Source organism: Terrapene carolina, unplaced genomic scaffold, assembly GCF_002925995.2.
Source record: "Terrapene carolina triunguis isolate 2854851 unplaced genomic scaffold, T_m_triunguis-2.0 Scaffold951, whole genome shotgun sequence".
In the NCBI taxonomy this organism is placed as follows: Eukaryota; Metazoa; Chordata; order Testudines; family Emydidae; genus Terrapene; species Terrapene triunguis.
Genome location: NW_020665302.1, coordinates 8,341,699 through 8,357,516, shown reverse-complemented (window position 1 = coordinate 8,357,516; position 15,818 = coordinate 8,341,699). Strand labels below are relative to the sequence as shown.

The window sequence follows — 15,818 nt, the reverse complement described above, 5'->3', positions numbered from 1 at the left end:
CAGAGGCCACCTCCAGTTTTGGATGCTCTGGGACGGGTGATATCTGAGTCTCCACCTGACCAGTGGGAAGCAAGGTACTGTCTCTCTTCAGATTCTGCTCTTCACTTCCAGTGCTTCCTAAAGGAGATGCTTCAGGCTTTTGCTCATGTTATTGTAGGTGAGAGGGCAGTGTATGGTCCAGGGAAGTGTTTGAGGAGTAAACTGCATTTGTACCAACTGGTGATTGTGTGGTCTCCCCTATTGTGGGACACTTGTCCCTCTCAGAGCAGACTGTGCAGACCAATACAGCTTTGCATATTCTTCAGGAACATTTCCAGATCCATCAGACCATGGGTGGCATGTGGATCGCTGGCCGGGGGAGGCTAGCCCCCAGCTCTGCCCCTTCCAGCTGAGGTCCTGCCGCAGCTCAGAGCCCCCTGCCCCAGGCTAGCAGCCCCAGTCCCGGAGCGCCAGGCGGGCAGGCAGTGTGGCCCCAGCCCTGGAGCGCCAGGTGGCCAGCCGCGGCCCCAGTGCCAGCCTGAGCTGGAGCCGCTCCACAGAGGAACTGGGAAGAGCAGGAAGTAGGAGAGGGTCTGGGGGCAGAACATGGGCAGAACCACACATGGCTGTTTGGGAAGGCACAGCCTTCCCCAGCCTATGATACCTGCCACCCATGCATCAGACTGTTGGTCTTCACAAATTTATCCCTGTCAGTCTCCTAAGAACAGAATCTTTTCCTATCAAAATGGCTCGTTTGTGGTTTATGTCAACAGATTCTCAGTCTCTGTTCCATGCTCAATCATTTGTGTCAAGAATAACAGTGCTAGCCTTAGTGAACTGGATAAATTCCAACTTGGATAATTATATTCTGCCTACTTAAACGCTTTCTGTAGTTTTAATTGGACAGCGTATTGGTCACTGCTTCCCTTAAACGAATCTGTTCTTTAGTGCTTATGTGCACTGTTATACGCCTACTGCCTGTCAGTGGTAGATTAAGTGATCCTTATGTTTGGGTTTGTGTAAAGTGCTTGAGATCCTTCAGCTGAAAGTTTCTGTATGAATGCCAGATTATTGTTCCTTTGGGAACTTGCAGCAGGGAGCTGAAAGTGAAATGGTGGTTGCTGCTCTGGGATAATCACTTTGGGAAAATTGGCACAGCTGCTGAACTATCTGAAATGTTACGGTTCCATGATGTTCTCTCTGTTAACTGTTGGAATTGGAAGTGTGATAGCTGCAAAAAACAAGCGCTTACAAAAGTCACTGGTCTGAATCATGGAAGCCCAATTCATACATAATACATTTTTTTTATACAGATGTGGCATAGCCTTGGCCTTGAACAAACTCTCTCAGTACCTGGATAGTTCTCAGGTGAAGCCCCTTTTTCAGTTCTTTGTACCTGATGCCCTCAATGACCGGAATACTGAGGTCCGGAAGTGCATGCTAGATGCAGCTCTTTCTACACTCAATACCCATGGCAAGGTAAGCTCAAATTCTCCTTCCCTTAAAGATGGGAATAAACATGAGTGGGACTTGGATACTGTGGTGAAGCCTCTATATTAGATAAAGCCATTGGTACAAAGTAACTGTTGAAAACCTTCATCTAATGAGAATTTCTTTCTCAAACAATTTTAAAATACATTACAGTAGTGACCAGTACAGACTAACAGCCTAAGATTCTCCTCTCTCTTACACTATGGTAAATCAGAAGTAATTTAGTTGAAGTGACTGGAATTGAAATGGTGTAAAACTGGTGCAATAAAAGCAGAATTGGACTATACTATTAAACAAAGGTAAGTAGTAATAACTGCTGTGAAGATGTGGCAGTGAGCACCATCAGAGGCTGCCTGTGTCTGACAAGATGTCACGAGTATAACTTTAATCTCATGATGCCAGCATCTGAGAACTGTATATATAACCCCCTATATATATAATGTAGGAGGCCTTGCATACAAACCTTAGACCCTTTGGCATTTTAAAAATGAATCAAATAAAAAAACCCAAAGTTAAAAAAAATGCATGTTTAGTGTAGTAAAAATATATGGTATTTCACATGTAGCTGGTGTATGGATCTGTCAAGAAAAGATGAGTTGTCAAACCCAAAGCACTGCGCCCTGGATGGATTTGGGAGGGGAGAGTGGGAACTCCCTCATCCAGGCTTCAAGGGGTCTCTGTGATCACCTCGTTCCTGTAGTCAAGAAGAACTTGAGTATTGCCACCACTAGCTAGTGCTCTTAGTCGCCAGATGAGCAATATGAGGTGCGCTTTCCTCTTTCGCTCCCAGCTCCTACTAATTCAGGGAACAAGAGAATGGGTGCTGAAATCCAAACCAGCTCTCCCCCATGGTAATGCTCACCATTTCACTGGGCTGGCAGGTTTATGTATCTCTTTTTTTTTAATATTTAAGAACTAACTGCTCTTTCACAGGAAATAGCCATAGCCTGTAGGATACCACATGGTCCTAAATGCTGTAGTGTATGTGACTATCTCTGAATGGAAAACGAACTGTAAATTGAAACTCTCATAATTGCATAGTTTTAGCCTCTGATAAGGATAACAAGTTCTCACTGAGCAGAGAAAACCTTGCTCTGAGAGTGGACTTTAGTAGCAGGTGACATGTTCTACATTTTTATTTTTCAGGACAATGTTAACTCTCTCTTGCCGGTGTTTGAAGAATTCCTGAAAAATGCTCCAAATGATGCCAACTACGATGCCGTCAGACAGAGCGTGGTCATTCTGATGGGCTCCCTGGCAAAACATCTAGACAAGAGTGACCCTAAAGTGAAACCAATTGTTGCAAAACTGATAGCAGCCCTGTCTACTCCATCCCAACAGGTACCTCCTTTCAAAAGTTCTCAGGAGCCAAGCAGAAGCAGGTAATTCTCTGACACTTTCAGGGAATTCATCACTCGCTGTCATCCCTGTGCTTGGAAATATGGACTCCAGGCACAACAGGAGCAGTGAGTTACAGAGCAATGGCTTTAGAGTGTTATAAAGGGAATGTGTATTCTCTAAGCCAGCGGCTTTCAGCCTGTGCTCCACGGACCTCTGAGGGTCTGTAGACTGTCTAAGATTTCCAAAGAGGTCCACACCTCCATTTGAGATGTTTTAGGGATCCAAAAATGAGAAAAGGTTGAAAACCATGGGTCTAAGCAGTTACACTCTGAAGTCAAACATGGGTTCAGATTCAGAAACATGAGAAGGCAGAAACCTGTCGCGGGGGACACATACCAGTGGCTCAGCAAGGTGAGTGGTGGGGACAGGTTATAGTGTTAGTGACATACACCTTGTGATATGTTTGATAACTAGTGGGTTTTTCCATAGGTCCAGGAGTCTGTTGCAAGCTGTTTACCACCTCTTGTGCCTGCAATTAAAGACGATGCAGGAGGAATGATACAGAAGCTAATGCAGCTGCTTTTAGAGTCTGATAAGTATGCTGAGCGCAAAGGTGCAGCGTATGGACTGGCAGGCTTGGTGAAAGGCCTTGGCATCCTTTCTCTCAAACAGCAGAAGATGATGACCACACTGACTGATGCCATTCAGGATAAGAAGAACTTCCGCCGGCGAGAAGGTGAATGGCAGGCCCTCTCCTCTCCATCTTTTTTGAAGTTTTCTATATTTGATCTGCTGACACTTGTACCAGACATACTGATACCTGTACTTCCTCCATGTACTTGGGACTGACTGACTTGCATAGGAAATCCTGTATCTGGTTACTCTTTTCCCCTCAATTGATACTGTTAAAGTGGGGAATGTGGGTCTCCTGAAACCTTGATTTCTCTTGTACAGTATATTTTAAAACAAAAAACAATGGAGTAGAGGAAAGGGTCTTAGTCTCTGGAATGTGTCCTCGCTTTCATCTCAGAGAAGGGTGTTGCTAGGGAGGTTCTTGCTTCACTCAGGGCAGTAAGGATAGGCGTGTAAGCTGGTCCAGAGGTGGCGATGGGTTTTTAAAACCTCTTCATTGCATTCGCTGCTGTATGTTTTCCATCCTTATTTCTCTTTCCTTCACTCTGATCCTAACTTACACTGGGACTCAGAAGGCTGCCGAGCTTAATTTTTAATGCTATCAGCCTCTGCGCCTTCTTTGGGGAGCAAAAGTCCCCAACACAATACTTCGCTCTGGTTTAAGGAGGGAGAATGAGATGCCCAGGAGGTTTCCGGATCCAAGTTTCCCACAAAAAATTACCTCTTAGCTCCTCAGACAAATCTAATCTTCACTTCTGATCCCACCTAGAGTGGTGTATTATTTCCTGATTATCCTGTCTTTTTCTAGGGGCTCTGTTTGCCTTTGAGATGCTCTGCACCATGCTTGGGAAGCTCTTTGAGCCCTATGTGGTTCATGTGTTACCCCATTTGCTGCTTTGTTTTGGAGATGGAAACCAGTATGTGCGAGAGGTGAGTAAAAGGTTTCTGAGAACCAGGAATGTGAGAGGTGGTAGCAAAAACTATTCTTATTCTGAATAACTATTTAAATTTAAAAAAAAAAACAACCCTTGTACAAACCACAGGCTAGTAGAACTTGGTTTCATTGCTAACCAATAGCATCGTATTCCACTGGGCATTAACTCTAGGTTGGGGCTGTCTTTTAACTAGCTGTACTGTTGGACAGCCACACTATTTTACCCCAGGGCCATGTTCCCACTGGCTCTTTAAAGAAGTGGGAGAAACCAGCAGTGAGGCAGATTATAAATGTCCTCTTTCCTCCTTCGAGGCTGCAGACGACTGTGCCAAGGCAGTGATGAGCAACCTCAGCGCTCATGGCGTGAAGCTGGTGCTACCATCACTTCTGGCGGCACTTGAAGAGGAGTCTTGGAGAACCAAAGCTGGTATGGACTAGTGTTTGACTCTGCTATAGTTCAGAGGAGCTTGAAGTTCACTGAAACACCTGGTTTATTCTTTCATCCCAATGAATGCTGTGAGATCTTGTTCTCTTTGTTATGCTACAGCGGAGCATGTAGCTTTTGGAATGAATGCTTCATTTATCATCTCTCTCAGAACCTATTTAAGCAGCATTTTCTTGTGACTGGATTCTAAGAAACGTTCTCTTGCAGCTATGGAGGTAGCTGAAGAGCAGGAATCTTGCCCTGCCGCCCCTTTTTAAAACTTCCCATTATTTAAAAACCTCAGCAATGTGTGCGTTTTCTGGACTATTGCTCTGTGCAGGGCTGAGTTTGAGTTGAACACTGCCATTGCCAGTCTCTTCCATTGCATTAATTTTCTCTCTGTGTTCAGGGTCCGTGGAGTTGCTGGGGGCTATGGCATACTGTGCCCCAAAACAGCTCTCTTCCTGCCTGCCAAATATCGTGCCAAAGCTCACTGAAGTGCTCACGGACTCCCATGTAAAAGTGCAAAAGGCAGGACAGCAGGCTCTTAGGCAAATTGGCTCTGTTATCAGGAATCCGGAGATCCTGGGTAAGAACCCTGTGCCTGTGTGTGTGTGTGTGTGTGTGTGTATCTGTTGTTTGATTGCTCGAAGCATCCTGATATGAGATGTTCATAACCATGTCCTAGAGCCAGGACCCTTTTAGTTTATGTTCACATTGAATCATATACACCTGAAACAAAATCCACTTTTAGAAAGGTATAACCTGAAAACTGCAACCCAAGTGTCTGTTTTTATGCTTTCTAAATGTTCTCTGAATCTTCTCAGCTAATGTCAATAGGGCTCCCTTTGCCATTTCTCACTTTGTCATTCTTTAGAAGGATTAGCACTTCTTTGGGTGGGCGCGAGGACACCTGCTGTGGCTGAAGCTGTCTCACTTGTCTGTTCCATGTACAAACATAGCATTTTTCTCTCCCATTTTGAAATGTGTAGCAATTGCTCCAGTACTGTTGGATGCACTCACTGACCCATCCAGGAAGACCCAGGAGTGCCTGCAGACCCTGCTGGATACCAAGTTTGTCCATTTCATTGATGCGCCGTCTCTGGCCCTCATTATGCCCATTGTTCAGAGAGCCTTTCAAGATCGTTCCACAGACACCAGGAAAATGGCTGCCCAGATCATTGGAAACATGTACTCCCTGACTGATCAGAAGGTATAATGCTGGGGAGATCTTCGCTTACTGTGGAGAGGAGAAATAGACTAACAGAGCAAGAGACTGGGAATATTTTATTGGTGTCTGGGGTTTTGTTCTTGGTAAGGGTAATAAGAGAACTCTGAACAGTTCCACTGACTAAACATGGATAATATGTGAGCAAGTGACTTCTGCAAAGATAATGAAAATCCTAGCGTAGTTGAGACCATCAACTTATAAACTTTCTCCTTTGATCTACTGTATAACTCTGGTGCCATATACATTCCCCAAACAAGTCTTGTAGAAGAATAGGTAAATATCAGTGCTCTAAGAGAGATGCCTCCATAAATCCACTACTTCTGAATGAACAGAGGTTTTCAGTGTTGGTTCACAGAAGGAAAAGTTGAAATAGTGTAGACTGAAGATCAGTGTTTGATTCCTTGATTGCTAGTTACTCTCTAAAATTAAACCTTGCATTGAGGGGAAGAGGGCTGGATTTAATTTAGGAAACAAACATTTAATTTATGAATCAGCATGAAAGGGTTTTGAGTGACCTGCCTAATGTGATAGTGTTCTGTAAGGACCGTGTGGGAAAACGGAGTCAATTTGTGTATTATCAGTGCTGTGGAGGCAGTGTATTAAGCTCCCAGGGTACAGCTATATCTAACTGTTACCAGACAAAAATGAGATTCTGATGGCTCAGTTTTCTTTTTGAACCCAGCACTTAAACACTGGGGTTTTTGTTTCAGGATCTATCTCCTTACCTACCCAGTGTGACCCCTGGACTGAAAACCTCTCTGTTGGACCCTGTGCCTGAGGTAAGTCTTGGTAGAACTACAGTTCTACTCAAGTGTGAAGAGTCTTTCTGCCTGATAAATTAGGATTCATCCTAATCTTTCCACGAACTAGTTTGTGGTTCGAATAGTGAGAGAAGCTGTGAAAAGTGATCAGGGAGGGGAATTAAGACCTCCATATCGCTCTGTCTTGATGACTTTCATTATGACTGGATATTTTGCAACTCTACACTTCTCTCTCTTGCCTGTTAGGTGCGTACAGTATCTGCGAAGGCATTAGGAGCCATGGTGAAGGGCATGGGGGAGTCGTGCTTTGAGGATTTGCTGCCATGGCTGATGGAGACGCTGACGTATGAGCAGAGTTCAGTGGATCGATCTGGTGCAGCGCAAGGTAAGTATAACAGGAGCTGAGCAATGGTGTTGGAGTTCCTTAGCTTGGACGAAATAGTAGTTTGCATGTGTCATCATTGTGTGTATACCAGTTCTGAACTCAAGTGTTGTTTTTCAGGTCTGGCTGAAGTCATGGCAGGGTTGGGGGTAGAAAAGCTTGAGAAACTTATGCCAGAAATTGTAGCTACAGCCAGCAAAGTGGACATTGCACCCCATGTCCGGGATGGTTATATCATGATGTTCAACTACCTGCCCATCACCTTTGGAGACAAGTTCACCCCCTATGTTGGGCCAATCATACCGTGCATCCTTAAGGTAGGAAGCAGATGGCAGGGAAGGAAAGTTCTCAGGTATTTCTAAATGCCTAATAAAGTAATTGATATTTGCATGGCATTGTCCATAGCGGATTCTATTCCTTGCTCTTCCAAGGTCCTTGATAGCATTGTTTGCAGGGTTTTATGTGTGGCTCTTAGTAAATCCTTGACTTTGGAGATTGTGGGAAATGGGAAGAGGTCTCCACTGGGCAGTCACTGCTTTGTAACTCATTCCTTTTAATGGATGAGGGGGAGGAATGCACCATCTCACTGTGTGGAAATCAAGTGCCATCTATTTGGTATTTTCCTCCACATTGAAAACCGTACTTCATTGTGATTTGTCTCTTGGTCTAGGCTCTGGCAGATGAGAATGAGTTTGTGCGCGACACTGCCCTTCGCGCTGGACAGAGAATCATCAGCATGTATGCAGAAACGGCAATTGCTCTTCTTCTGCCTCAGCTTGAGCAAGGCCTCTTTGATGACCTGTGGAGAATAAGGTAGGGAATAAGTTCTTTAACCCGGCAGTAACCATCCTTCCATCATTGGAAGATTGGATGCGTTTAGAGCCTCTCAGTGTTGCTCTTTAAGGAAGTGTAGGAGCTGCTTTGAAACAAGAGGCTCTCCCTTCTACACGTGGACTAAGTGTGGTGCCTTCGTAGTAGTGCTCTCTGACTCAGAATATGGAGTGGAATATGGAACATGCAGTTTCTCCTAGGTGATAGTGCAAAACACTCCTACTGGATCACTTAGCCAGGTCACAATTTTAAAATGCTTTTCCACAGCGGTTTCTCTGGTAATATTTAGCACTCTCATATGCATACTGCATTTCTTTTTTCAAAGTGCTGTCTCAACAATCATTCCCCCTCGTGTGGAAACATGAAGTGGAAAGAACCCTGGTCATAGCTAATAATGATGTCTAAAAATTAGTTCTATAAAATGGCTACTGATAAGTGCAGTCATGTGGCATCCCGAGTGTGTATTCATATCAACACAGAAGCCAGTGGACAGACTGTGTGCAAATGATTTTACCCACAGGCTGTTTTGCTCCTTTTCATCGTTTAGATCAAGGCTTATTTGTCATTTTGCTGTCCTAACATGGGGGCTCTCTAATCTCTGTTTTAGTTTGGATTCCCTCCATCCCATCATCTTTATAGTGCTCTTTCTCACTCAGATTGACGGAACGATCTTTATGGCATCTCATATGACAGTTCACATTGACCTGGTTCTCTTCCTCACCATTTTCTCCTGTGGTAATGTCTAGGATAACAGTCAGTTCGGACAGGTACCCCTTGTTTTCTTTTTTTTCTGCATGTAACACTGATCTTACTCCCTTTGTCAGGTTTAGCTCAGTTCAGCTCCTTGGGGATCTGCTATTCCATATCTCAGGAGTCACTGGAAAAATGACAACAGAAACTGCCTCTGAGGATGACAACTTCGGAACAGCCCAGTCAAACAAGGTAAGTGCTGTTGTCTGTGGCTGTGTTCCCATTTGTGGGGCGATCCGATGGGGGTGATGGCAATACCTCTTCTAGGTTTCATGTGGTGAAAAGTGCAACGTTGGCTTCACTGGTTTCCTTTTATTTATTTCAGGCTATTATTAGTGCTCTTGGTGTGGAACGGCGGAACAGAGTTCTGGCAGGTCTGTACATGGGCCGCTCAGACACCCAGCTCGTAGTTCGGCAGGCATCCTTGCACGTCTGGAAAATTGTGGTCTCAAACACACCTCGCACGCTGCGTGAAATTTTGCCAACCCTCTTTAGTCTTCTGTTGGGGTTCTTGGCCAGTAATTGTGCAGACAAGAGAACGGTAAGGGTTCTGCACAGGTGGTACTCTGCTAACAAAGGTTACTCTGTTCGTAACTGGTGTTTCATGAATGTGGTTACTCTTTGTATAAGCCGCCCCAAAACTGCCACTAACCTAACCTTCTTAAACACACATGCGTGTCTACTCTACGCAGTCCCTTTTTATTCAGAGCAGCTATGGTGAAATAAACATTTTTTTAAACCTCCCTTTTCATCGCTGTGTTCCCATCTCCACTGATCATTAAATGTGCTATGAGCACTTGCTTATGGATAAAATATGGCATATAAGAGTACAACAAATAGAGATTAAAAAAAAAATCACCTCAGCCATTAAGTTTCATGCGACCAAGAAATGGAAGTGTCAGGTTTCAGATGTTTGTGTTGTTAAAATTTTAAAAGGAAGTGAAAATATGCACATGGTTTTATACGGTCTAGAGTGGCAGTATGGACTGTATTTAATGAATGTATACGTAGCATGTATACTGTATCTAGATGCAGTCTGTATTCGTCTGAAACACTCTGATGGACTGCGGTACATAATGCTAACTGCCTTAGATCTCTTACTAGTTAGAATGGAATGTTCCAGTTCAGTTGGGGTTAACATGTTCTAACTAGTTGCTTGTGATAACAGTTCAGAGTGACCCTGTTGTATGATTGTTGGGGACAGGTTGCAGCACGGACGCTGGGGGATCTTGTTCGAAAGTTGGGAGAGAAGATCCTTCCAGAAATCATCCCTATCCTGGAAGAGGGTTTGAGGTCAGAGAAGAGCGATGAGAGGCAAGGTGTCTGCATTGGTTTGAGTGAGATCATGAAGTCCACCAGCAGGGATGCAGTAAGTTAAATTCCAGAGGGGAAATTTAAAACTTCTTAGCCTGTGATATTATAAAAGGATGAAAATGCAGAAAACTTGCTTTATGAACTGCCATAAAAGGAACTGAATTTCAGGACTAAGAGTTGAAAACTTCTTTTACATTAATCTAGCTCATTGTGGATGTTACAGATTTTCACACAAATTAATCCGTCTAAATTTTCCATGAATTAATTTCAAGTAAAGAGCAATTTATTTTCTGTTGTGTAAGTCCTGAGTTCCCAGCTGCAGCTATGCTCCAGCTGCCATGGACAGATGTCCTGTAATTATATCTATATATCTCATAGGTGCTGTTCTTCTCAGAGTCCCTAGTTCCTACAGTGAGAAAAGCTCTGTGTGATCCTCTGGAAGAAGTCAGAGAGGCTGCAGCCAAAACATTTGAACAGCTGCACTCAACAATTGGATACCAGGCTCTTGAAGACATCCTGCCATTTTTGTTGAAGCAGCTGGTAAGTGTTTCAGACATGATCCAACACATTTAAAAAAAAAAAAAATCTCACTGTAGGACAAGTTTTGAGATTCTCGATACAGGCTGAAGGAGGAGTTGGTCTGTAATGCTAGGTCTTTAGGGGAGGGTCACAAGTCTAATGATTTCATTTCTTCCCTGGATTCATCTCTTCTGCAAGAGGGGAAGGGAATGGTCTTGTAGCTAAAGTATAGGACGAAGAGTTGGAACATCTGAGTAATCTGGCTCTGCTACATGTCTCCACTGTCCTTTGGGAAGTTGCTTAACCTGTGTGCCTCACTATGGAGATTCTTCCCAACCTGGTAGGGAGGCTTGATTCAGTGTCTGAAAAAGGCGTTTGAGAGCCCCAGGTAGAAGGACTTGTATAAGTGCTGGTTGTATGATTATCCCAAAATTGTCACTTGAAACAAGGTCTAGGTTGCTATGGCAGAGATAATCTTGCAGGCGAGCTGGCTAACTCCCTGTACTCTTTGTAGGATACTGAAGAGACATCCGACTTTGCTCTGGACGGTCTTAAGCAAGTTATGGCTGTTAAGAGCCGTGTGGTGCTGCCTTACTTGGTGCCAAAGGTATGTTTTGAAACAAATCTAAACTTTATAGAGTGTTTTATTTCTTCTTGCTTCAAATATTGTCTGCACTGATATTCAAAAATTGGGAGCAAAATTTCAAAGTCTACACAGATTACTTCCCAGAAGCACTCATTGTAATTTCGGTTATGATGTACCCATGTTTAAGAATTGTTCACGCCTGTGTATTATGTGAGATGCCTTCTGAAAAATCTTACTGGAGTAAAATACTGTTGCTTCTCCTGTTTCCTTTAGCTAATTTCTCCCCCTGTAAACACCAGAGTGCTAGCATTCCTCTCCTCTGTGGCAGGCGATGCTCTGACACGGCATCTGGGTGTAATCCTACCTGCTATGATGTCTGCCCTGAAAGAGAAGCTGGGCACCCCTGATGAGCAACTGGTAAGTGGCATAGTTCATTTTTTGGTAAGTAAGAAAGACTAGTATTTTAAGTTCAGTTATAAACAATGTTTCAGGGTTTTTAGATAAATTGATGGTACGTTTTAATTCAATCCATTAGCCCCTTGATTCAATGATCTTTTTGCTGGTGGTCTATCAGGAGTTGGGAAATTTAGACTACCTGAATTTAAATGGGTTTGGCCAACAGTGTGTCCAATTAACGGGATCTGTTTGTAGCATTAGAAACTGTGGCATTAGATGAGAGACTAAAAATACATATACGCCTCTCCCCCCTATATAACGCAAATTTGGATATAACGCGGTAAAGCAGCGCTCCAGGGGGGCGGGGCTGCGCATTCCGGCTGATCAAAGCAAGTTCAATATAACGCGGTTTCACCTATAACGCGGTAAGATTTTTTTTGTCTCCCGAGGACAGTGTTATATCGAGGTAGAGGTGTATTTTCTTACAGTTCTTACTATGGGTGTGGTTCTATTTCTACACTGCTTCTTGATATTTCAAAAATATATAATATGCAAAGTCCAGAGTGTTTCTGTCCCCAAGAGTTGATTGTTTTTGTCTGTCTGTTTAGCCCGGTGTAACTAGAAATTAAAGTGATGGATTCATTCTCCATTCTTAGATGTCTGTTAGCTGATCTTTCAGTCTCCTAGCACAGAGATTCCCACGGAACTATCTAAAGTTGTCCATCGCTGACAGTCCCTATGGTGACACAGACCATGGAACTGCTTGGATTAAGCTGAAGTATTGTGTGCTGGGGCCTGTGATCTCTAAACCTTTGCATTGAAGATGGAGCAAAATGCAACCACACTCATTTTATGTAAATTAAGTGCAGCCCTTTGACCCTTGGGAAGCTTCCTATGCAGCTTCTCAGTTGGGCAAAGTTTGGGCAATTCTTAGGTTTAGAGAGAATCTATCATGTACTCTCCTCTCCATCCTTCAAAAATGGTGTTCCAGCTTTAGTTTATGCCCTGGATTAGTTGTTAAATAAGGACGATCTACTGTTAAAATTAGTTACTAACCAATAAGAAATTGATTTGGGCTCTAGATGGACTACAAGAACAGAAGACCTGTAGGTGATGTGACTGGTTTCCATGAACAGAAATTGTACAATTGTTAGTTTAATCCTGGAGGATAATGGTCTGTAGGGCAACAGCATTAAGTAAGGCTTTGAGACGTGTGGCTTTTATTCTGGTTGAAAGTTAACACAAAGTTCATTCTGACTTTGTAGGAAATGGCTAACTGCCAGGCTGTAATCCTGTCTGTGGAAGATGATGTCGGGCAGAGAATTATCATTGAAGATCTATTAGAAGCCACTCGCAGCCCTGAGGTGGGAATGAGGCAGGCAGCAGCTGTCATTCTAAACATTTACTGCTCCAAATCCAAAGCAGACTGCACTGCCCATCTCAGGAACTTGGTCTCAGGCTTGATCAGACTTTTTAATGATACCAATCCTGTCGTTCTGAATGAAAGCTGGGATGCTCTCAATTCCATCACGAAGGTGAGATATGGGACAGGGTTGTTGCAGCGATACAGACTGGGAGGGAATGGACTTGGTCAAATAGTCCTACAAGAAAACACTCGATTTTCACTGGAAATGAGGTCTTTGCAAAGGTTGTAGTATTTTAAGGACTGCACTAGACTAGTAGTAATATGGGTGAAAGGCCAGAAATTCAGAGAGAATGGGAATAGATAGCAGTGGCTTATCTCTTGGTAAACATGAGAGGAATTCAATAATTGTGGTGATTAATGCTGTTACACAGTCTTTGCCCTTTCTGTCACTCCTGCAGAAATTAGATGCTGGGAACCAGCTTGCCCTCATTGAGGATCTGCACAGGGATATTCGTATGGTAGGGAATGAGGCCAAAGGAGAACACATGCCAGGATTCTGTATTCCAAAGAAGGTAAATAAGTGTGTAGTGTGGGGCTGGGATTTACCACAATAATACTGTTGTGTCTTTCCAGTAACCTAGTCAATGTGATTTTTGTAGCTATCAGAATATTGTATTACTGGGGCATTCCAAACTTTTAGGAGTAGAGACTTTCTTTAGGTTACTGTTGTTACTTGATACCCCAATTTGGGTTTCTGTTGTAAATAAATATTTGACAACTGTATAACGCACATGAGTCATATTAGTTGTCTTTTTGGTGGAAGTGTGAAACTGGACTTTCCTGCCAAATCTTTCAGGAATAAAACCTACTAAGCAACAAGCAGTTTAGTGAGGCATAACTGCATGAAATCAAATTGAGCAAAAGTACTTCTAATGGAAATGAAGATCAGTAGGAAGTTAAGATATTTCCAAGTTTGCACTTCCAACGGGAAGTGGGGGGAAAGTAGGTTAGGTGTTGTCTGAATTGTTGGTTCTAGTTTTCTTGTTTGATTCCTGTGACAGGGAGTGACTTCTATTCTTCCGGTGCTGCGGGAGGGAGTTCTAACTGGTAACCCAGAGCAGAAAGAGGAAGCCGCAAAGGCCTTAGGACTAGTTATTAAACTGACCTCTGCCGAAGCCCTGAAACCCTCCGTCGTGAGCATTACTGGACCACTTATTCGGATCTTGGGAGATCGGTTCAGTTGGAATGTCAAGGTGGCTTTGCTTGAAACATTAAGCCTTCTGTTGGCCAAGGTAAGATTCCAAATCACTGGTAAACGTCTTTGTTTTTCCTTTTTGTCAAGCCTGAACTCTCCAGATCTGTTAACCTTCTCTACGTAACCAAGTTGCACTGGGATTTTGCATACCGTGTTTAGTTACAAAGAATACTCATGTCATGGGTGTGAAAACCTTCAGTGCTTATTTCTCTGCTTTCTGACAACTGAATTCAGTCCTTGCGTGGTTTTCCCATTTTTTCGCTGTGTATTAGGGAGATTCTTTATCTGGATGGGCAAGTGCTGATTTTATCATTATATCTAAGTGCTGTTAGAAGACACCACACTTTTTCGGATCTTTCCTTTCTAGTTTTTGTTTCACATTTGAGTACATGTGATTCCCTCCCATCACCTAAATCTCTGCCTGTACAGGTTGGGATTGCCCTGAAACCATTCCTGCCTCAGCTACAGACTACCTTCACCAAAGCTCTACAAGATTCAAACCGTGCTGTCCGCCTTAAGGCTGCTGATGCGCTCGGTAAATTGATTGCCATCCATAGTAAAGTGGATCCTCTTTTTACTGAGCTGTTGAATGGAATCCGTTCCAGTGGGGATTCTAGCATCAGGTAAGCTGTGGAAAATGGGCAGGGCATGAACTACTTGGCAGCAGTGGGAAGAAAGACAAGTTTAACTTTTTTTAAAACACTCAATTAACATCAGAGATTAGTTGACTGTAGAGCAGAAGCCAAGGTTATATAAATGCTATGAAAGACTCCAATAGTGTGTTTCCTATTTAGCATTTGTTTCAGTCCATATGGACTTGGTATTTTTTCCTAGTTCCAAGAATAAGTCCACCTATCAGTAAAATGTCCAGCTCCCTAAGAAATGAGCCTCCTCCTCGAGAAGATTTTCCCTCTGTGAATGGTCAAAGACCCTTCCCAGCAGTAAGAATGACAATCAGGTGTGAACCAATGCAGGCACTGTTTGGTGCTGATGGTTTCCTGCCATTAGAGAAGCTCCATCTCCTTCAAATTTAGGCACACCCACCTTTGTACTATTCATTGTGTATGTGAATCTGTTGTTGGCAGCCAGCTTCTTGTACTTCGTTGACATTCTGTTTGGGGAAAACTGCAGTCTTGAATTGTAACTTGTGGTTGTTCACTGCAGAGACACCATGCTGCAAGCTCTGCGATTTGTAACACAAGGAGCTGGTGCTAAAGTGGACGCAACCATTAGGAAGACCATCACCACAGTGCTGCTAGGAATGCTGGGACATGATGAGGTATTGGTGCAAAGGGCCCGTGGGGGATGTCTCATGCACACTGTTTGTTTTTTAATTTAAACTCTGAGCTTTCTAACAGAATTGTTTCCTAAAATAACTTCCTGGAGGAGTTACTAATAATACACTGGAAAGAGAGCTTATATAAAAGCAGGCTGAAGCTATGCATTGCTAACTAAACTGAATTTAATCTGTAAAACTGAAATCGCTTCAACACCTTACAGTATGTTGACTGAGAAGCAAATTTTATCCAAGAATAAAATACTTCCCTAGTCAATCTATTGTAACTCTTAAATTTTGTGAAATTAGTGTTTCCTTGGTGAGGAATGGAAGGTCAAACACACAAAGA

At 43.2% G+C, this 15,818-nt stretch overlaps 1 protein-coding gene across 2 annotated transcripts in view; it reads left to right on the top strand.

Annotated features, from left to right (window-relative positions):
* Nucleotides 1-15,818, top strand: part of GCN1 (GCN1 activator of EIF2AK4) — a 58,577-nt gene that overhangs the window by 33,254 nt on the left and 9,505 nt on the right. For both annotated transcript variants that reach the window (XM_026661213.2, XM_024197384.2), the window contains exons 31-53: nucleotides 4-74; nucleotides 1,293-1,458; nucleotides 2,617-2,811; nucleotides 3,301-3,547; nucleotides 4,253-4,374; nucleotides 4,691-4,805; nucleotides 5,212-5,391; nucleotides 5,795-6,015; nucleotides 6,744-6,812; nucleotides 7,041-7,179; nucleotides 7,297-7,493; nucleotides 7,847-7,989; nucleotides 8,832-8,949; nucleotides 9,083-9,298; nucleotides 9,962-10,126; nucleotides 10,450-10,611; nucleotides 11,105-11,197; nucleotides 11,450-11,593; nucleotides 12,838-13,107; nucleotides 13,397-13,510; nucleotides 14,000-14,230; nucleotides 14,623-14,816; nucleotides 15,358-15,472. In XM_026661213.2, the coding sequence (XP_026516998.1) occupies nucleotides 4-74; nucleotides 1,293-1,458; nucleotides 2,617-2,811; nucleotides 3,301-3,547; nucleotides 4,253-4,374; nucleotides 4,691-4,805; nucleotides 5,212-5,391; nucleotides 5,795-6,015; nucleotides 6,744-6,812; nucleotides 7,041-7,179; nucleotides 7,297-7,493; nucleotides 7,847-7,989; nucleotides 8,832-8,949; nucleotides 9,083-9,298; nucleotides 9,962-10,126; nucleotides 10,450-10,611; nucleotides 11,105-11,197; nucleotides 11,450-11,593; nucleotides 12,838-13,107; nucleotides 13,397-13,510; nucleotides 14,000-14,230; nucleotides 14,623-14,816; nucleotides 15,358-15,472 (3,687 nt within the window). The remainder of the gene's footprint in view (nucleotides 1-3; nucleotides 75-1,292; nucleotides 1,459-2,616; nucleotides 2,812-3,300; nucleotides 3,548-4,252; nucleotides 4,375-4,690; nucleotides 4,806-5,211; nucleotides 5,392-5,794; nucleotides 6,016-6,743; nucleotides 6,813-7,040; nucleotides 7,180-7,296; nucleotides 7,494-7,846; nucleotides 7,990-8,831; nucleotides 8,950-9,082; nucleotides 9,299-9,961; nucleotides 10,127-10,449; nucleotides 10,612-11,104; nucleotides 11,198-11,449; nucleotides 11,594-12,837; nucleotides 13,108-13,396; nucleotides 13,511-13,999; nucleotides 14,231-14,622; nucleotides 14,817-15,357; nucleotides 15,473-15,818) is intronic.